The 22,144-nt window shown below is 39.1% G+C and overlaps 1 protein-coding gene and 1 long non-coding RNA gene across 7 annotated transcripts in view; one reads left to right on the forward strand and one right to left on the reverse strand.

Annotated features, from left to right (window-relative positions):
* The window catches only part of LOC118882442, a 418,725-nt gene that overhangs the window by 389,586 nt on the left and 6,995 nt on the right, over window positions 1-22,144 (forward strand). The window lies entirely within an intron of this gene.
* The window catches only part of BICC1 (BicC family RNA binding protein 1), a 305,439-nt gene continuing 298,848 nt past the window's right edge, over window positions 15,554-22,144 (reverse strand). For 4 of the 6 annotated variants that reach the window (XM_036828114.1, XM_036828113.1, XM_036828117.1 and 1 more), the window contains one exon: window positions 15,554-18,220. In XM_036828114.1, the coding sequence (XP_036684009.1) occupies window positions 18,090-18,220 (131 nt within the window). In that variant the 3' untranslated portion in view covers window positions 15,554-18,089. Of the gene's footprint in view, window positions 18,221-20,561; window positions 20,630-21,000; window positions 21,080-22,144 lie in introns of those variants that run through there. The other 2 variants (XM_036828115.1, XM_036828116.1) reach the window with 2 other exon arrangements.

Consider the following 22,144-nt stretch of genomic DNA (forward strand, 5'->3'; position numbering starts at 1 on the left):
TCATGTAGTCCCACTTTTTAATTTTGCTTTTATTGCTTGGACTCTAGGAATCATAGCAAAAAATCATTGCCAAGACACATGTCAAGGAGCTTTTTTCCTGGATTTTCTTCTGGGAGTTTTATGGTTTTAGTTTCAGGTCTTACATTTAAGTCCTAATCCATTCTGAGTTAATTTTTGTGAGTGGTGTAAGACAGGGGTCTAGTTAAATTCCTTATGTCCAATTTTCTGAGAATCATCTATTAAAGAGACAACCTTTTTTCTCCATTGAGTATCGTTGGCTCCATTTTCAAATTTTGGTTGGCCATATATATTTTGGTTTGGTTATGAGCTATCAATTCTGTTCCATTGATTCCTCTGTTTTTACCCAAAACCATATCTTTTGATTACTATAGCTTTAGAGTACAGCTTGAAATCAAGAAGAGTGATGCCTCCTGTTTTGTTCTTCTTTCTCAGGATTGCTTTGGCTATTTGGAGTCTTTGTAGTCCTATGTAAAATTTAGGATTGTTTTTCCTACTTCTGTAAAATGGAATTGGAATGCCATTGGAATCTTGATAGGGGTTACACTGAATCTATAGATGGTTGGCAGTAGTTATGAACATTTGAATAATATGAGTTCTTCTAATCCATGAACGTAGTGTACCTATCCATATATTTGTGTCTTCTTCAATTTCTGTCATCAATATCTTGTAATTTTCAGAGTAGAGATCTTTCACCTCCTACTTTAAGTTTATTCCTAAGTATTTTACTGTTTTTGATGCTATTTTAAATGAGATCAACTTCTTTATTTATTTTTCAGACCATTTGTTGTTAGTATATAGAAATACAAAATTAACCTATAAAAATAGCATCTTGCAGCTTTACTGAATTCATTGATTAGGCATAACAGTTTTTTGGTAGGGTCTTTAGGATTTTCTACATATAAAATCATGTCATCTGCAGAGACAGACAATTTTACTTCATTTAACAATTTTGATGACTTTTATTTCTTTTTCTTGCCTGATGTTCTGGCTAGGATTTCCCGTACTATGTTGAATAGGAGTAGTGAGGGTGGGCACCCTTGTCTTGTTTCTGATCTTAGGGAAAAAGCTTTTTTTTTTTTTTTTGATGTTTATAGCAAATTTATTTTTTTTTAAACATCTTTATTGAAGTATAATTGCTTTACTATGGTGTGTTAGTTTCTGCTTTATAACAAAGTGAATCAGTTATACATATACATATGTTCCCATATCTCTTCCCTCTTGCATCTCCCTCCCTCCCACCATCCCTATCCCACCCCTCTAGGTGGTCACAAAGCACTGAGCTGATCTCCCTGTGCTATGCGGCTGCTTCCCACTAGCTATCTATTTTACATTTGGTAGTGTATATATGTCCATGCCACTCTCTCACCCTGTCACATCTCACCTCTCCCCCTCCCCATATCCTCAAGTCCATACTCTAGTAGGTCTGTGTCTTTATCCCTGTCTTGCCACTAGGTTCTTCATGACCTTTTTTTTTTTTCTTAGATTCCATATATATGTGTTAGCATACTGTATTTGTTTTTCTCTTTCTGACTTACTTCACTCTGTATGACAGACTCTAACTCCATCCACCTCATCACAAATACCTCCATTTCGTTTCTTTTTATGGCTGAGTAATATTCCATTGTATATATGTGCCAGATCTTCTTTATCCATTCATCCGATGATGGACACTTAGGTTGCTTCCATGTCCTGGCTATTGTAAATAGAGCTGCAATGAACATTTTGGTACATGACTCTTTTTGAATTATGGTTTTCTCAGGGTATATGCCCAGTAGTGGGATTGCTGGGTCGTATGGTAGTTCTATTTTTAGTTTTTTAAGGAACTTCCATACTGTTCTCCATAGTGGCTGTATCAATTTACATTCCCACCAACAGTGCAAGAGGGTTCCCTTTTCTCCACACCCTCTCCAGCATTTATTGTTTCTAGATTTTTTGATGATGGCCATTCTGACTGGTGTGAGATGATATCTCATTGTAGTTTTGATTTGCATTTCTCTAATGATTAGTGATGTTGAGCATTCTTTCATGTGTCTGTTGGCAATCTGTATATCTTCTTTGGAGAAATGTCTATTTAGGTCTTCTGCCCATTTTTGGATTGGGTTGTTTGTTTTTTTGTTATTGAGCTGCATGAGCTGCTTGTAAATCTTGGAGATTAATCCTTTGTCAGTTGCTTCATTGGCAAATATTTTCTCCCATTCTGAGGGTTGTCTTTTGGTCTTGTTTATGGTTTCCTTTGCTGTGCAAAAGCTTTGAAGTTTCATTAGGTCCCATTTGTTTATTTTTGTTTTTATTTCCATTTCTCTAGGAGTTGGGTCAAAAAGGATCTTGCTGTGATTTATGTCATAGAGTGTTCTGCCTGTTTTCCTCTAAGAGTTTGATAGTGTCTGGCCTTACACTTAGGTCTTTAATCCATTTTGAGTTTATTTTTGTGTATGGTGTCAGGGAGTGTTCTAATTTCATACTTTTACATGTACCTGTCCAATTTTCCCAGCACCACTTATTGAAGAGGCTGTCTTTTCTCCACTGTACATGCTTGCCTCCTTTATCAAAGATAAGGTGACCATATGTGCGTGGGTTTATCTCTGGGCTTTCTATCCTGTTCCATTGATCCATATTTCTGTTTTTGTGCAGTACCAAACTGTCTTGATTACTGTAGCTTTGTAATATTGTCTGAAGTCAGGGAGCCTGATTCCTCCAGCTCCATTTTTCTTTCTCAAGATTGCTTTGGCTATTCGGGGTCTTTTGTGTTTCCATACAAATTGTGAAATTTTTTGTTCTAGTTCTGTGAAAAATGCCAGTGGTAGTTTGATAGGGATTGCATTGAATCTGTAGATTGCTTTGGGTAGTAGAGTCATTTTCACAATGTTGAGTGTTCCAATCCAAGAACATGGTATATCTCTCCATCTATTTGTATCATCTTTAGTTTCTTTCATCAGTGTCCTATAATTTTCTGCATACAGGTCTTTTGTATCCTTAGGTAGGTTTATTCCTAGATATTTTATTCTTTTTGTTGCAATGGTAAACGGGAGTGTTTTCTTAATTTCACTTTCAGATTTTTCGTCATTAGTGTATAGAAATGCAAGAGATTTCTGTGCATTAATTTTGTATCCTGCTACTCTCCCAAATTCATTGATTAGCTCTGGTAGTTTTCTGGTAGCATCTTTAGGATTCTCTATGTATAGTATCATGTCATCTGCAGACAGTGACAGCTTTACTTCTTCTTTTCCAATTTGGATTCATTTTATTTCTTTTTCTTCTCTGATTGCTGTGGCTAACACTTCCAAAACTATGTTGAATAATAGTGGTGAGAGTGGGCAACCTTGTCTTGTTCCTGATCTTAGTGGAAATGGTTTCAGTTTTTCACCATTGAGAACGATGTTGGCTGTGGGTTTGTCATATATGGCCTTTATTATGTTGAGGAAAGTTCCCTCTATGCCTACTTTCTGCAGGGCTTTTATCATAAATGGGTGTTGAATTTTGTCAAAAGCTTTCTCTGCATCTATTGAGATGATCATATGGTTTTTCTCCTTCAATTTGTTAATATGATGTATCATGTTGATTGATTTGCGTATATTGAAGAATCCTTGCATTCCTGGAATAAACCCCACTTGATCATGGTGTATAATCCTTTTAATGTGCTGTTGGATTCTGTTTGCTAGTATTTTGTTGAGGATTTTTGCATCTATATTCATCAGTGATATTGGCCTGTAGTTTTCTTTCTTTGTGACATCTTTGTCTGGTTTTGGTATCAGGGTGATGGTGGCCTCGTAGAATGAGTTGGGGAGTGTTCCTCCCTCTGCAATATTTTGGAAGAGTTTGAGAATGATAGGTGTTAGCTCTTCTCTAAATGTTTGATAGAATTCGCCTGTGAAGCCATCTGGTCCTGGGCTTTTGTTTGTTGGAAGATTTTTAATCACCGTTTCAATTTCAGTGCTTGTGATTGGTCTGTTCATATTTTCTATTTCTTCCTGGTTCAGTCTCGGCAGGTTCTGCATTTCTAAGAATCTGTCCATTTCTTCCAGGTTGTCCATTTTATTGGCATAGAGTTGCTTGTAGTAATCTCTCATGATCGTTTGTATTTCTGCAGTGTCAGTTGTTACTTCTCCTTTTTCATTTCTAATTCTATTGATTTGAGTCTTCTCCCTTTTTCTCTTGATGAGTCTGGCTAATGGTTTATCAATTTTGTTTATCTTCTCAAAGAACCAGCTTTTAGTTTCATTTATTTTTGCTATTGTTTCCTTCATTTCTTTTTCATTTATTTCTGATCTGATCTTTATGATTTCTTTCCTTCTGCTAGCTTTGGGGGTTTTTTGTTCTTCTTTCTCTAATTGCTTTAGGTGCAAGGTTAGGTTGTTTATTCGAGATGTTTCCTGTTTCTTGAGGTAGGCTTGTATTGCTATAAACTTCCCTCTTAGAACTGCTTTTGCTGCATCCCATAGGTTTTGGGTCATCGTGTCTCCATTGTCATTTGTTTCTAGGTATTTTTTGATTTCCCCTTTGATTTCTTCAGTGATCACTTCGTTATTAAGTAGTGTATGTGTAGCCTCCATGTGTTTGTATTTTTTACAGATCTTTTCCTTTAATTGATATCTAGTCTCATAGCATTGTGGTTGGAAAAGATACTTGATACGATTTCAATTTTCTTAAATTTACCAAGGCTTGATTTGTGACCCAAGATATGATCTATCCTGGAGAATGTTCCATGAGCACTTGAGAAAAATGTGTATTCTGTTGTTTTTGGGTGGAATGTCCTATAAATATCAATTAAGTCCATCTTGTTTAATGTATCATTTAAAGCTTGTGTTTCCTTATTCATTTTCATTTTGGATGATCTGTCCATTGGTGAAAGTGGGGTGTTAAAGTCCCCTACTATGATTGTGTTGCTGTTGATTTCCCCTTTTATGGCTGTTAGTATTTGCCTTATGTATTGAGGTGCTCCTATGTTGGGTACATAAATATTTACAATTGTTATACCTTCCTCTTGGATCGATCCCTTGATCATTATATAGTGTCCTTCTTTGTCTCTTGTAATAGTCTTTATTTTAAAGTCTATTTTGTCTGATATGAGAATTGCTACTCCAGCCTTCTTTTGATTTCCATTTGCATGGAATATCTTTTTCCATCCCCTTACTTTCAGTCTGTATGTGTCTCTAGGTCTGAAGTGGGTCTCTTGTAGACAGCATATATATGAGTCTTGTTCTTGTATCCATTCAGCCAGTCTGTGTCTTTTGGTGGGAGCATTTAATCCATTTACATTTAAGGTAATTATCGATATGTATGTTCCTATTCCCATTTTCTTAAATGTTTTGGGTTTGTTATTATAGGTGTTTTCCTTCTCTTGTGTTTCTTGCCTAGAGAAGTTCCTTTAGCATTTGTTGTAAAGCTGGTTTGGTGGTGCTGAACTGTCTCAGCTTTTGCTTGTCTGTAAAGGTTTTAATTTCTCCATCAAATCTGAATGAGATTCTTGCTGGGTAGAGTAACCTTGGTTGTAGGTTTTTCTCCTTCATGACTTTAAGTATATCCTGCCACTCCCTTCTGGCTTGCAGAGTTTCTGCTGAAAGATCAGCTGTTAACCTTATGGGGATTCCCTTGTGTGTTATTTGTTGTTTTTCCCTTGCTGCTTTTAATATGGTTTCTTTATATTTAATTTTTGATAGTTTGATTAATATGTGTCTTGGCATGTTTCTCCTTGGATTTATCCTGTATGGGACTCTCTGTGCTTCCAGGACTTGATTAACTATTTCCTTTCCCATATTAGGGAAGTTTTCAACTATAATCTCTTCAAATATTTTCTCAGTCCCTTTCTTTTTCTCTTCTTCTTCTGGGACCCCTATAATTCGAATGTTGGTGCATTTAATGTTGTCCCAGAGGTCTCTGAGACTGTCCTCAGTTCTTTTCATTCTTTTTTCTTTATTGTGCTCTGTAGTAGTTATTTCCACTATTTTATCTTCCGGGTCACTTATCCGTTCTTCTGCCTCAGTTATTCTGCTTTTGATCCCGTCTAGAGTATTTTTAATTTCATTTATTGTGTTTTTCATCATTGCTTGGTTCCTCTTTTGTTCTTCTACGTCCTTGTTAAATGTTTCTTGCATTTTGTCTATTCTATTTCCAAGATTTTGGATCATCTTTACTCTCATTATTCTGAATTCTTTTTCAGGTAGACTGCCTATTTCCTCTTCATTTGTTAGGTCTGGTGTGTTTTGACCCTGCTCCTTCACCTGCTGTGTGTTTTTTTGTCTTCTCATTTTGCTTATCTTACTGTGTTTGGGGTCTCCTTTTCACAGGCTGCAGGTTCGTAGTTCCCGTTGTTTTTGGTATCTGTCCCCAGTGGCTAAAGTTGTTTCAGTGGGTTGTGTAGGTTTCCTGGTGGAGGGGACTAGTGCCTGTGTTCTGGTGGATAAGGCTGGATCGTCTTTCTTTCTGGTGGGCACGTCCACATCTGGTGATGTGTTTTGGGGTGTCTGTGGCCTTATTATGATTTTAGGCAGCCTCTCTGCTAATGGATGGGACTGTGTTCCTGTCTTGCTAGTTGTTTGGCATAGGGTGTCCAGCACTGTAGCTAGCTGGTCATTGAGTGAAGCTGGGTCTTGATGTTGAGATGGAGATCTCTGAGAGATTTTCGCCATTTGGTATTACGTGGAGCTGGGCGGTCTCTTGTGGACCAGTGTCCTGAAGTTGGCTCTCCCACCTCAGAGGCACAGCCCTGATGCCTGGCTGGAGTACCAAGAGCCTTTCATCCACACGGCTCAGAATAAAAGGGAGAAAAAATAGGAAGATAGAAAGGAAGAGGATAAAATAAAATAAAATAAAGCTATTATAATAAAAAATAAGAAAAATAATTATTAAGAATAAATTTATTAAGGAAAAAATTTTTTTTTAATTTTTAAAAATAGATTATTTTTTTTAATAAAAAATAAGAAAAAATTATTAAGAAAAAATTTATTAAGAAAGAAAAAAATTTTTTTAATTTTTTAAAATAAAAAATATGAAAAAACTTATTAAAAAAATTTTTTTTAATTTTTAAAAATAGAAAATAAGGAAAAAATTATTAAGGAAACATTTATTAGGAAAAAAAATTTTTTTAAGTAAAACAAACAAAAAAAACTGGACAGACCTAACCCTAGGACTAATGGTGAAAGCAAAGCTATACAGACAAAATCTCACCCAGAAGCATACACATACACCCTCACAAAAAAAAAGAAAAGGGGAAAAATTAATATATCCTGCTCCCAAAGTCCACCACCTGAATTTGGGATGATTCGTTGTCTATTCAGGTATTCAACAGATGCAGGCACATCAAGTTGTTTGTGGAGCTTTAATCCGCTGCTCCTGAGGCTGCTGGGAGAGATTTCCGTTTCTCTTCTTTGTTTGTACAGCTCCCGGGGTTCAGCTTTGGATTTGGACCCGCCTCTGCATGTAGGTCGCCTGAGGGCATCTGTTCCCCGCCCAGACAGAACGGGGTTAAAGGAGCCGCTGATTCGGGGGCTCTGGCTCACTCAGGCCGGGGGGAGGGAGGGGTACAAATGCGGGACGAGCCTGCTGCGGCAGAGGCCAGCGTGATGTTGCAACAGCCTGAGGCGCGCCGTGCGTTCTCCTGGGGAAGTTGTCCCTGGATCAGGGGAGCCTGGCGGTGGCGGGCTGCACAGGCTCCCAGGAGGGGCGGTGTGGATAGTGACCTGTGCTCGAACACAGGCTTCTTGGTGGCGGCAGCAGCACCCTTAGCGTCTCATGCCCGTCTCTGGGGTCCGCGCTGATGGCCATGGCTCGCGCCCGTCTCTGGAGCTCGTTTAGGCAGCGCTTTGAATCCCCTCTCCTTGCGCAGTGCACAACAAAGAGGGAAGAAAAAGTCTCTTGCCTCTTCGGCAGCTCCAGACCTTTTCCCGGACTCCCTCCCGGCTAGCCGTGGCGCACTAGCCCCTTCAGGCTGTGTTCACGCAGCCAACCCCAGTCCTCTCCCTGCAATCCGACCGAAGCCCGAGCCTCAGCTCCCAGCCCCCGCCCTCCCCGGCGGGTGAGCAGACAAGCCTCTCGGGTTGGTGAGTGCTACTCGGCACCGATCCTCTGTGCGGGAATCTCTCCGCTTTGCCCTCCGCACCCCTGTGGCTGCGCTCTTCTCCTTGGTTCCGAAGCTTCCCTGCTCCGCCACCCGCAGTCTCCACCCGCGAAGGGGCTTCCTAGTGTGTGGACACCTTTCCTCCTTCGCAGCTCCCTCTCACTGGTGCAGGTCCCATCCCTATTCTTTTGTCTGTTATTTCTTTTTTCTTTTGCCCTACCCAAGTACGTGGGGATTTTCTTGCCTTTTGGGAGGTCTGGCATCTTCTGCCAGCGTTCAGTGGGTGTTCTGTAGGAGCAGTTCCACGTGTAGATGTATTTCTACTGTATCCGTTTATCAGAAAGGGACGAACAGCCAGAGAGAGGGGTGGAGGGCGAGGCCCGGGAGGGACCCGAGCGCGGGAGCTTCTGTCTCCGTGGAGTTTGGGGGGCGTCACTCTCCCAACATGCGGATGGGTTCCCCGACCCGGAAGCTCTCGGAACCCCTCTATGTAGGGTTTTAACGGGGCTGCTGCCAGGCACGACTGTCGGAAGCCTCGCGCCTCGGGAGCTGCTCCAGAAAAAGCTTTTAATCTTTCTCCACTGAGTGTGATATTAGCTGTGGGCTTATCACATGTGGGCTTTATTATGTTGAGATATGTTTCTTTCACGCCTAATTTGTTAAGACTTTTTAACATGAAAAGATGTTGATTTTGTCAAATGCTTTTTCTGCATCTATTGAGACGATCATATGGTTTTTTCCCTTTCATTTTATTCATGTGATGTATCACATTGATCAGTTTATGTATTTTGAATCATCCTTGCATCCAGGGATAAATTCCACTTGACCATGGTGAGTGATAGTTTTAATGTGCTGCTGAATTTGGTTTGCTTGTATGTTACTGAGCATTTTTGCATCTATATTGATCAGAGATATTAGTCAGTAGTTTTCTTTTCTGATAGTGTCTTTTTCTGTTTGGGTATCAGGTAATGCTGGCCTTGTGAAATGAGTTTGGCCATGTTCCCTCCTCTTCAATATTGTGGAATAGTTTGAAAAGGATAAATATTAGTTCTTCTTTAAGTGTTTGGTAGAATTCCCCTGTGAAGCCATCTGGTCCTAGACTTTTATTTGGGGCGGGGGGTGGGGGAATGACTACCAGTTCAATTTCATTACTAGTGATTGGTCTGTTCAGATTTTCTATTTCTTCCTGATTCAGTCTTGGAATATTTTATGTTTCTAGGAAATTATCCATTTGTTCTAGGTTGTCCACTCTCTTGGCATATAATTGTTTGTAGTATTCTCTTATGATTGTTTGTATTTCTGTGATAAAAGTTGTAACTTCTCCTCTTTCATTTCTGATTTTATTTATTTGGGCCTTCTCTCTTCTTGATGAGTCTGGGTAAAGGTTTGTGTATTTTGTTTATCTTTTAAAAACCAGTTCTTAGTTTCATTGATCTTTTCTATTGTATTTTAGTCTCTATTTTATTTATTTCTGCCCTGGTATATATTATTTCCTTCCTTCTACTGACTTTGGGCTTTGTTTGTTCTTCTTTTTCTAATTCCTTTAGATGTAAAATTAGGTAGTTTATTTGACATTTTTCTTGTTTTTCTGAGATTGGCCTTTATCACTATGAACTTCCCTCTTAGAGCTGCTTAGATTTTGGAAATTTATGTTTCTATTTTCATTCATGTCAAGGTATGTTTTTATTTCCTCTTTGATTTTTTTTGTTGACCCATTTGTTTGTTAGTTGCATGTTATTTCATCTCAATATGTTTGTGTTTTTTCCAGTTTTCTTCCTGTAATTAATTTTAAGTTTCATACTGCTGTGGGCAGAAAAGATGCTTGATATGATTTCAGTCTTAAATTTTTGAGACTTGTTTTGTGGCCTAGCCAGTGATCCGTTCTGGAGAATGCTCCATGTGCATTTGAAAAGAAGGTGCATTCTGCTGTTTTTGGATGTAATGTTCTCTCTCTCTCTGACTATATAAATATATAAATAAATAAATATATAGAGAGAGTCCATCTGATCTAATGTGTCATTAAAAGCCACTGCTTCCTTATTGATTTTCTTTCCAGATGATCTATCCATTGATGTAAGTGGAGTGTTGAAGTCCCCTGCTACTATTGTACTACTATCAATTTTTCCCTTTATGTCTGTTAATATTGGCTTTATATATTTAAATGCTCTTATATTATGTGCATATATGTTAACCAGTGTTATATTTTCTTATTGGGTTGACCCCTTTATTATTTGTCTCTTGTCATAGTCTTTGTTTTAAAGTCTATTTTGTCTGATATGAGTATTGCTACCACAGATTTCATTTCCATTTGCATAGAATATCTTTTTCTATTTCTTCACTTTCTGTCTGTGTGTCTTTAGCTCTGAAGTGAGTCTCTTATAGGCAGCATATAGATGGGTCTTGTTTTTTTTCATCCATTTACCCACTCTGTATCTTTTGATTGGGGCATTTAGTTCATTTATGTTTAAAGTGATTATTGATAGGTATATACGTATTGCCATTTTGTTACTTATTTTCTAGTTGTTCTTCTCTGTCCTTTTCTTCTTTTAGTCTCTTCCCTTGTGGTTTGATGGTTTTCTTTAGTGCTCTGTTTGGGTTCCTTTCTCTTTGTTTTTTTGTGTATCTGTTATAGGTTTTTGGTTTGTGATTACCACGTGGTCCATATATATAGACATATATGTTTATTTATTTTAAGCTGTTGTTTAAGTTTGAACACACTCTATAAGCTCTACATTTTTTTTACACCCCTGCAAATATGCTTTTGACATCATATTTTACATTTTATTTTGTGTATTCCTTAACTGTTTATTGTAGTTATGGTTGATTTTACAACTTTTTTCTTTTACCTTCCAACTAGCTTTGTAAGTGGTTGATCCACTGCCTTTACTATATGTTTGCCTTTAACAGTGAGATTTTTTTCTTTCAATATATTTTCTTATTTCTTGTTATGACCTTTTCTTTTCACTTAAAGAAGATCCTTTAACATTTTTGTAAGCCCGGTTTAGTGGCAATAAACTCTCAGTTTTTACTTTCTGGGAAACTCTTTATTTCTCCATTAATTCTGAATGATAACTTTGCTGAGTAGAGTATCCTTGGTTGTAGGTTTTTTCTTTTTAGCACTTTAAATACAGTATGCCACTCCCTTCTGGCCTGCAAAGTATCTGCTGAAAAATCAGCTGATAGCTTTATGGGGCTGTAAGTATCTAAGTCCTTATTTTTCTCTTACTGCCTTTAAAATTCTCTTTAACTTTTGCCACTTTAATTATGATATGCCTTGGTGTGGCTCTCTTTGGGTCCATCTTGTTTGGGAATCTCTGTGCTTCCTGGATCTAGATATCTATTCCCTTCCTCAGGTTAGGGAAGTTTTCAGCCATTATTTCATCAAATACATCTTCTGTCCCTTTCTTTCTCTCCTCTGGAACCTCTGTAATGCTACTGTTAGTATGTTTGATGCTGTCCCATAGGTCCCTTAAACTATTCTCATTTTTAAAAATTCTTTTTTCTTTTTGCCATTGTGATTGGCTGATTTCCACTATTCTTTCTTCCAAATCACCTGTGCATTCTTCTGTCTTATCTAATCTGCTCTTGATTCCCTGTAGTGTATTTTTATTTCACTGATTATATTCTTCAGCTCTGACTGGCTCTTTTCTATATTTTCTAATTTTTTGAAGTTATTGCCATATTCTCCATTTTTCTCCCAAGATCAGTAAGCATTTTTATGACCATTGATTTGAACTCTTTATCAGGTAAATCACTTATCTCTGATTCATTAGGGGGGTTGTGGAGTTCTGTCATGTTCTTTCATTTGTAACACATCCTCTGTCTTCTCATTTTGTTTGACTTTCTGTGTTTATGAATTAGAGAAACAGTTACTCTACCAGTCTTGAAAGCATGTCCTGTGTAGGAGCACCCGTATGCAGACTGCATGTGTCTTGTGGCTTTGGCAGGAGGACTGGAGCTGAAGTGGTCATGGGCCAGGGCTTCTCCCAGGGCATGCCAGGGCAGCCACCTTGGTGGGTGTTGGGGGGGCGCGGCTGGGGCCAGAGCCTGGTGCAAGCCAGGGCTTCTCCCAGATTACACTGGGAGCCACCACATAGATGGGTGTGGGGAACACTGGAGCCCAGCATGGACCAGGACTTCTCCTGTGGTGCACCAGGGGCTACTGCCTTGGTGGGTAGGAGGGACTGGAGCTGGAGCTCAGAACAGGCTGGGGGGCATGCTATCTTAGCAGGCTGGCTAGAGTGCCAGGTGCTTTTCAATCTGCTGCCTCTATGCTGGGACTCAGAGCAAGTAACCCCTTTAGGAGCAAGTTTTGGTTTCTTGTTGTCCTCTGGCTCTCCTGGTTGTAAACCCCAAGGGGGCTCATATTCCCAATTCTAGTCCCTAGGGCTAAGGTGCTCTATTTGGGGTTTGAACCCCTCATTTCTTAGGGAGGACTTCCAAGTTTGTGATATCCCCTTCTGCTTGTGGGTCACCCATTGGGGTGTTGGTCCTGACTAGATTGCATCTGTGCCCCTCCTAACCTGTCTTGATGGGTTTTTCCTTTATATCCTTAATTGTAGAAGAGACGTTCTGCTAGCCTTCAGGTTGCTCTCAGAGAAAGTTGTTCTATACGTGGTTGTAGTTTGGGTGTGTCCATGGGAGGAGTTGAGCTCAGAATCTTCCTACTCTACCAACCTGCCTCTCTTTCATTCTTTTTGCTCCTATGACTAGATAATGTCCTATCTTCCAGGTTGCTTATTCTTTGTCTGCATGGTCAAGTGGGCTTTTGAAGCTCTCTATTGAATTATCAATTCATTTATTCTGTTTTTCAGCCCTAGGATTTCCATTTTGAGTTTTTTTGTTTTTGGTTTTGGTTTTGTTTATTGTTGTTTTGTTTTTGTTAGTGGTTTCTATTTCTTTGTTAAAATTATTTGGTTCATGTGTTACTTTCTTAATTCCATTGAGTTGCCTGTGTTTTCTTGTAGTTCAGTAACTTTAGAGGATTATTCTGAATTCTTTGCCTATTGCATTTAATAGTGCTCCATTTTTTTAGGATCCTTTATTAGTGCTTTATTAATTTCCTTGCATGGTGTCATATTTATGTGATGTTTTATGGTCCTTGATTTCTTACACTGGTATATTTGAATAAGTGGTCTCCTCCTCCAGACTTTGCTGGTTCACCTTGGCAGAGAAAATTTTTCACCGGTCAGCTCAGCTGGGTTTCCAGGCATGTCTGCTGGTAACATCCTTGGGCAGGTGGGGAGCTGCTAAGGGTCTATTCTGGGGCAAGGCAACTGTTTGAGCTCTAAGGTCAGGGTGAGGCATGTGCCCCTAGCTGAGAACAGCTGGATAGACTGCTACTTGGTTCCCTGCCCAAGGGAGGCTATAGGATGTGCTCCACATTTACTTGGATTCTCTGGTGATGCTTGTTAAGTGGTCATGACTGGCCTCTTTACTCAGCAGTAGGTAGGGCTATGTATTACCTTGCCTTGCAGGACTGCAGGTCAGGACCCAGGGGCTGCACAGCTTGTTGTTTGGGGACGTGAATCAGGCAAGAGTGTAAAATGAGTATCTTGGTCAGGCAAGGCCACCAGTTTTGCTCTGCAGATGGGAACAGCCATGGATTGTGCTCATGGGTTTCAAGTGACACTGTAAGCAGAGCTATTGGAGCGGCTATGAGTGTGCTCTGGCTAGGCTCCCCGATCAGGAAGCCTGAAGGAGCTATGAACGGAACTATGAATTCACTTCCCTGCCCCAGTGCAGTGGGAGAAGCAACTCCAAGACCATGACAAGTCTCTTTGTTTGTGGTGGTGACTCAAGCCAATCCACGCCCCAAGTTCCCTGGCCAAAGAGGGCCGCTTGCTTTGCCCTGGAGGTCAGCTCTGCTGCCTGCCTCTCAGCTTGCGTGTTACTGGGTGATGCAGCAGCTTCCAGGTGCTCTGCCAGCCCTTCCTGTCAGACGGGGTGGGGACTCACAATCCACAGAGGGCGAGGCTATGGCTCAGCTCCCTTGCCTGGGTGTGGGCAGACCAGGCTCCAGGGCCTGAAAAACTCCTCATTTGAGGACTTGAATCAGGCAGACCTGCACTCCTCTAAGTTCCCTGGTCAGACTGTGCTACCGTCTTGGTTCTGCAGATAAGCAAAGCCGCTGCTTGGGACTTCTACTTGGGCACTGCAGGTAGGAACTCAGACTGCCAAGATTCAAGGGCTGGTTGTTGCAAGCCCCTCCCTAGTGGTGTCTTATCCATGAACAGTTGCTGGTTTTTCTTTTAGTTAGGGGAAGTGAAGTCAGGAATGACCTGTCACCATCTTGGTGACATCATTCTCTATGATTGCCTTCTTGGAGTATCCTCAGGGGAAGGGACCTCATGTTCTTTCAAGGTAAATCTCATTTCTGAATACTGCAAAGTCACTGGGAGTCAAATCTAGGAAGTGATGGGTCATCAACAAAGCTGTGTCATAACCCTTTTGGCTTACACACTCCTTTCAAGAATGTGATTAAATCTATGAAGCCTAGAAAAAGGAGAAAGAGAGGCTGTGAATAATATTTTGCATTGAAAGCACAGGCCTGTTTCTATGAGATGGGTACTTTCAACCATTTTGTCAAAAACCGGGGTTTCTAGACAGCGCTCAAGAGCTCCCTTGGCATGCTGTAAATGCAAGGAGGCCTGTGTTGAAGCGTAGGGTATTCCATCCTTCATTCCCTCTTCATCAGTTCCATCTTTCTCCAGTTTGAATGTAAGATTAGGGAGAACAAGGGTTTATGTTTCATTTACTGGTGTTCCTAGAACAGGGCCTAGTACTTAGCCCTCATTTAAGTATTTATATAATGAATGAATGAGTGAATGGATGAATAATTTAATATTGGGTTCACAAGTAATATTTCAGTTATCATCAAAAGAACTATTTGCTAGAAACAATTTTTAAGAACCACTAGCACAGGTAATTTAAGTGGAGATAACTCTGGGAGCATAATGGGTAGAGGGCTAGGGTTTCTTTGAGATTTAGACAAATCTCAGGATTAATAGTATAGTGCCAATTCCATCTGAGAATAAGTTCAGATACAATCTCAGAGCAAGGCACAGTAACCATTCGGTGTGATAGCACAGTCAGCCTCTGAAATGGGAACCTGGGTCAAGAAACCCTGCATCACTTTAGTAAGGAGCTCCTTTGCTTATGGATGAGGTCGTCAAAGCAGTCATAGACTTGAGTCTTTATTAAAAAAAAGAATGAACAAGAATGAAACCTGTTCCATAATCTTACTCTTTTTCTATGTACCTGTGGGTGGCCACAGAAACAATGATTGATTACTGGTCCTGGATTCTCTGGCTAAAATAAAGTGCCTTAGTTTCTGGTTGAAAATGAGGACTGTCAATGCAAAACAACAGGACAGGGAGTGCATATATAATTCTACTGCAGAAATGTCTTTCAATTCTGCTGAAAATATTTTTTGAAAAGCTAGAAAACAAAGACACATTTCATCTAGAAAGGGCAATACAAAGGGGTTATATAAATTTATTTTTCATATAACAATTGATTAGTTTAGAAAAAATTCCCATTTTCAATGTTTAATTCCATCTCTCATTTTTTAAAAAAAAGTCACTAAAAGGACAAAAACCCACACAAAAATACAATCTGTATCTGTTCTATATTTACAGATAACCGGTCACTATTAAGGCACAGATTGATTAAAAACATTTATTCAAATAATCCAAATATTTTGTGCATCATATAACACTGACAACACCGTATACTGTAGTGTCATAATCCCTTCATTGCATCAAGAGAAAGTGAGAAAAGTGATTTCCAGTGTTTTTTTATTTATTTTTTTAGCCACCCTATTTAATCTGGTTTAATTGGGACAGTTTTCCCTTTGGCATAATATCAAAGCACTGTTCATAAAACCTATATCAACTCAATACTGCAAATCATTCCATCTTCCTCCTGTTGCAAATGCATGGTAGAGAGCTGGGGGGAAAGACTCCAAATGATTATTTTTTATTTGGGGAGGAGGTCTTATTAAAGAAATGATAAGATTTAGAGCACTGAGTTGTTGCACAGGAAACTGATCTGGAATTCTTACTCTGTTGCTGAATGTGTAGCGTGATGTGTTCATATAGCCATATAAGGCAGGGAGCTCCATGTGATGACCTGCATACATGTGACACACATGCAGGATCATTCCATTGTACTTGTGAAGGGAGCGATTTAGTTCTACATCCTTAAGCACACACAGTTCTGTTTGGGAACAGGCATCTCCTTAGTGCTGTTATAATTGATAATTTTATGACAGGTCCATTATCTATGCCTTCACGGTAACCAATACTCTTTTTTTTTTTTTAAGTGAAAATTTTTCGGTGTGCAAAATTTCTCTCCGATTCTTGTTCTTACTTTAATGGTAAGACTTACTTAACCATGGAAAAAATAAGACAAGTATTTCTGATCCCACATTTGTATGAAAGTCCCCAATTGTTGTGTATGAATCTAATGCCTTCTGTGGAGAGCACGTGACAGTGGTTTATGTCCATGTAGAAAGTCTCGAATACTGAACATAAATAAGTCATTACAGTACAGGTAAGTCACCACATGTCCTATGGGAAAGTTTTCCAACAAATTAATACACTTGGAAATAATATTGCTTTGAAGAAAGAGAGGCACTTAGTGATTGTCTTCATGGATTGAAAACCCTTCATAAATCCATAATAAGATGTCTGAAAAGACCTAGGAAACAATGTTGCCTGATTTCTTGGACTTTCACAGTATCAAGATTGTAACAATGAGTTTAGCCACTTACAAAATAGTCTTTTATTTTTCCTCCTTCAGAACTCTGCTGTCTTTGTAAACTGTCACCCTGGAGACTTAAATAAAGCCTTTCCATTCTCAACAAACCCAAGTCTACTTCAAGCAGACAGATACGGTTTTAGGAAAGTCCTGTGACCATATGGAGCACAGCTAATGTGTACATAAGGACAGTAATGTATTTCTCCTCCTTATGGCAACAGTGCTGTCTTGTCAGATGATTATTTATCTTTTTTAAATAAAGTGACAATCTAGGGCTCCAGTTATTGAATGCCGTCCATTCTCTACCATAAATCTCTAGTAGATATCAATTTAATCAGTTATGTACGGTATGCTTATAATATCTAAAAATAAAAGTTTGATATAAATAAGTGTCCTTTAGTGGCAGTATACTAAAAATAGCCCTTTGCCTTCAGACAACCATTAAAAACATTTTAGCAATAAAGGCAGCAGCTAAATATGATGACTGCAAAGGGTTAATATTGCAAAGTCCATTTGGTCTTTCTTTGCTCGCACCTGTTACAGTGAACTAGGTTCATTGCTAAGTGTTTCTAGGATGCTGACATACATGAACAGAACTGGTCCATAACCAAGTGGAGTCACTTACATTTCCCGAAGTCACAGACTATTCTGCACAAAAACTAATAATCCAGTACTACTATGTCAAATAAAAATTTAACGCAGTCTGATTTGTACCAATACATCAGGTGACATAAAAACGAGAGAAAGAGAGATAATTTCCACAGGACAAGAAGAAAGTGTAAAGTGCTGAAAGACCTCAATAATTATTTTAAAGCAGTACCAGAAAATTCCACTTTGATTATTTTTTTTTAAAAAAATCCCCAAATACCAAAACAAAATAAGCAAACAAACAAAATAACTTCTGTGTTTTCTGGCATCCCAGATGTCAACTCAGCCTTCATGTTAAGTAAAAAAAATCAGTGCATATGTTATTATATATGTAAATAAAAACAGGAAATAAAGCCCTACCCTCATATTGCAAATTCTGTCCAATTGCCGTTAGGAAAAAAAAAGTAATCCTCGTGTGGCATTCTGTAGGATGACATAAGAACGTCATCTTCTCTCTTTTCGGCACAAAGTTCAGGTGCGAATAAGATGCTTTGGTCCTGATACCAGACACCCGAGTGCTGAGGACGGTGTGCAGTGAAGGCTGTTCACAGATCTCCTGCGTCCAACTTGACAGAGTTGGCGGGCGTGTGCCTGGACGGTACCGCTACCAGCGGCCACTGACACTAGCAATGTCTGAGTGATACTGACGGGGTAGCCTCCCACTTGCTCCGCCTTCCAGGAAAGAGGTGCGTGTATTTGGCGGTTCAAAGAGCTTTCTTCGGTTTTTATTTAGTTCTGGAGAGAGAGAGAGAGAGAATCAGCACATGGCAGTAGGGCTCAGCTCAGAAAATGGTGATGTGGTAGGTTTTGGGGGGAAAGTCAAGTAGGTAGCAAAAGGAAAACCTTTAAGTTGACCGTCAAGACATTTTTGAAATGCTAGAAAGTCTGATATGAAAGGTAGCCATTTGTAGCTGAGAGAACCAAGGACAGCAAATCGTTTTTACTGCAGTTCGTAAAGTATCTGGGGAATATGTCATCCTCAGAACACTCTCAAGTCCAAATATACAAAATAGTTTCACCGATCCCAAATGTCATTTCAGAGGCAAAGGGAGAGGCACCATCACAGCTGGTTAAAGGCATATGAGAGGATGTATTACCAGTGATACAGAAAATTATTACAGCTCATTAAACTCATCCATGTCAAACACAGTGATCATTAAATTATTTAAGTCGACATGAAAAGAGGATCCCACTTCTAAACACCAGAATACTGGAGAAGCACACTGATCTGTTAATCCACAGCCCCGGGTGGGAGGGAGACGCAAGAGGGAGGAGATACGGGGATATATGTATATGTATAGCTGATTCACTTTGTTATACAGCAGCAACTAACACACCATTGTAAAGCAATTATACTCCAGTAAAGATGTTAAAAAAAAAAAAAATCCACAGCCCTGTGGCTACACCGACTCATGATGCCTACGCTCCTTGAGTCAGAAAGGGTTATATGAAGAAGCATATCGCATCAGCAGGAGGTTTCTTTGAATAAAAAATCAACTTAGTAAACACAGCAACAGTTACGGAAATTAATACAACTGAAAACAACCAATACGTGAATCCAAATTTTCAGGGAAAAACTAAGATCCTCGATTTTCATTTGAAACAAACCAGAGTACTGGTTGTTTAGTTTGTCTTTTCCCAACTAAAAATTATTAACCAGAAAGGTGAAAAATGGAAGCAGCCTACCTTGTTTATGACTATGCAATACCCCATCCTCCCCTCCATACACACATTCACAAATTCTCAAGTCAACTGATGTAATTATTACTAACGAACTCATACAAGTAAACAGAATTGTCAGACTCTAGAAAGCAGCGTTTCTGATAGCCACCAAATGCAAATATAGTTGACCTTTGAATAGCGCGGATTTGAACTGAGTGGGTCTACTTATACATGGATATTTTTCAATAGTAAATAGTACAGTATTACACGGTTGGTGGAATCTGCAGATGCAGAGGAACTGTGGATACGAAGGGTGACTATAAGTTACATGGGGGTTAACTCCTGTGTGGTTCAAGGGTCAACTGTATCTTCAAACTTATTCAATCTCAAGTAGACGGAATATATAGCTGATGTGTTTAAAGCTGTTGTCTTTTTCTCTGGGAGGGTGGTGATTCAGCACCTTTAATTATCTGCATGGAACTCAGTACTTTTTCAACCATACACACACACAACCCCATTCTGAGCTCTGAGATTACACAGCAAGCTGTGGCCTGCTACAGTAATGCTGAGGATGAGAACAGAGGCTCAGGCGGTTGCAGTGGGTCGTAGGTGGCCAGGGACAGCCATATGGCCAGATGTGCTCTTGTCTCCCAAGTGCTAGAAGAGGGATCAATACCCTTAACATTTCACCCCACTGCTTTCCAAAATTTAAGTGTCTGCCCTATAGGGGTGACGCATGAGTGAAGATACCTCTTTTCTGTTCACATTTAAGTCTTAGGGGAGAAGAGAACCAACAGTAATTTATTAGAGCCTATTATACGACAAGCATTTTACATTCGTTGTGTCCTATTTAAGTCCTCCTTAAGGGGTAGATAATATTACCATCCTCCATTTTATAGATAAGGAAGCTGAGTTTTAAAAATAGACGAAGTAACTTGCCCACATGCCTGTTAAATGACTGACAGAGCTGAAACCCTGCCTGCCTGATGCAAAGGTCTATGCTATGGGCTTCAGTGGTCCATCCATTCGGCGGAGATCAACCGAGGTATCAGGAATACAAATATGAGAAATTGGTAGTTTCAGGTATGTAGATAACAGAGCTTTCCTTCATATTTTATATGGATATCAAATATACTTTTTAAACACATAAAGCTTAGAAACTCTGAAGAAGCAAGGAAGATATTACAAGCAAAAGACACATGCAGGCATGCGTATAGATGGCTATTGTTTCAAGTTCCTGCAGAAACGCAGTAGCAGTGACATTCCTATCACATGTATCTTGTTTAAAAAACAAACACGTAAAATTCAGAGATCAAGACAGAATTGAATATATTTAAAGGCAAACTTATAGGCGAGTTGAGAATAAATGAATCCCCTTAAACACAGCCTGGGAAAGTTTTATCACCTTCAAATGAGGAGACTTTCTTTGGCCTCCGTTTTCTCATGGGGAAATAACCCATGAATCAGGAGGACATTCCCACACTATAGAGAAGGAAAAGAAAGGAGTAAGTCAAACACCATTCTCCATGAGCACATGAAAACAATCGGGCCACTGAAGACAAAAATTTTTAACAGACATTGAAAACTTCATTCTGAAAAGTCACATCAGCTAGATTTTTGAGAGGACAAATGATCATGAAGAAATTCAGCCACTCCCTAAAGATGTAATTTCTAAGAGTACATATATAGAGATACTCCAAGTGTGAAGCACAGAGAAAAATCTTTAAGATTATCAAGGATCAAGTCCTACTGAAGAGACTTTAGTTTTTGTTGTTGTTGTTTAAATTAGAAAGCAAACTCCCTCTTCTGATATTTTTCAGTAAGCCTAAGGGATAGTTTGAGAAAATACCAACCTTTTTCTTTGAAATTCCAAGGTTCACACAATCCTGGCAGCTCTCAGGATCTTGTTGCGGATCTGAACAGAGTCACAAACTAAAAGAATAGGTCGGGAAATGTTAGATCTACCTGAGGCTGTGGCGGAAAGCCTGTCAACAGGATGCTAAACTTCCTTTCACTGAGTCCCTGTACATTTAGTTAACCAATCACTAAAATACTCAGAGAGAAATCCATGAATTTTCAAAAAATCGTGGATTTGAAAAAAAGATGAAATTTTTTCTCTGATTCATTCCTATTAGAGATAAATCTCCTCTCCTCCTATAACATTAAAATAAATGTCTTCTGGCCCAAGATTAAAAGCAAACCAAAACCTTATACTGAAAGAACAACTCCGATTTTAAGTTAAAAATCTACAAAATTTTAAAAAGTAGTTTGAGCAAACTCTGTATCTAACCAAACTATGTAACCACAAGACAAACCTAAGTCAAGGCTGACCTGATATCCAGCCTCTATCTGGAAATGAAGTATTCTGAGACTTTAAATGAATGTCTTTGTTATCAGAGGAATTGAATTGGAAAAAGAAGCTTTTTGATGAAGGGTTTCTCAATAAAAACTCATTCCTTGCAGAGAAAATGATTTACCAAGTTCAAACAAATGCACTTCAACAAAGTAAGGCAAAATCATCCTTAAATAATCAAATACTTCCCACTGTACAGAGCATTCATAAGGCATCTTATTCAAAGTCTCTAATTCCCTTTAAAAGCAAGAGGACCTGTGAACCTCACTGAGAGAGGCAGTCTGTAGAAGTAGGACATAACCTCAATAGAACACATTGAAGATGATGATTAGAGAAAACATTTTTTTAAACGAGGACTCAAAACCCCTCCTGTTTTTGCACTCTACTCCCCAAAACCCACCTAGAATATATCACCAATGTATCCCAGAGTAAAAGTACTGAAGATCCACTTGGAATCTATGAAAATATTTAGAGTATTTGCTTGTTGCTGGAAGCTTTAGAGAGTTTGGAATTGTGTTGGTACACAAAGAAAAGACTTAATTTTCATTATACTGTCACGGATATTCCACAAATCTCTAGTGAAAGATTATGGAGTTCTGAAACATACACTTCTGTGGTATAAATGTGCGGCCCCATAGACATAT

The sequence above is a fragment of the Balaenoptera musculus genome, chromosome 16 (genome assembly GCF_009873245.2).
Source record: "Balaenoptera musculus isolate JJ_BM4_2016_0621 chromosome 16, mBalMus1.pri.v3, whole genome shotgun sequence".
In the NCBI taxonomy this organism is placed as follows: domain Eukaryota; kingdom Metazoa; phylum Chordata; class Mammalia; order Artiodactyla; family Balaenopteridae; genus Balaenoptera; species Balaenoptera musculus.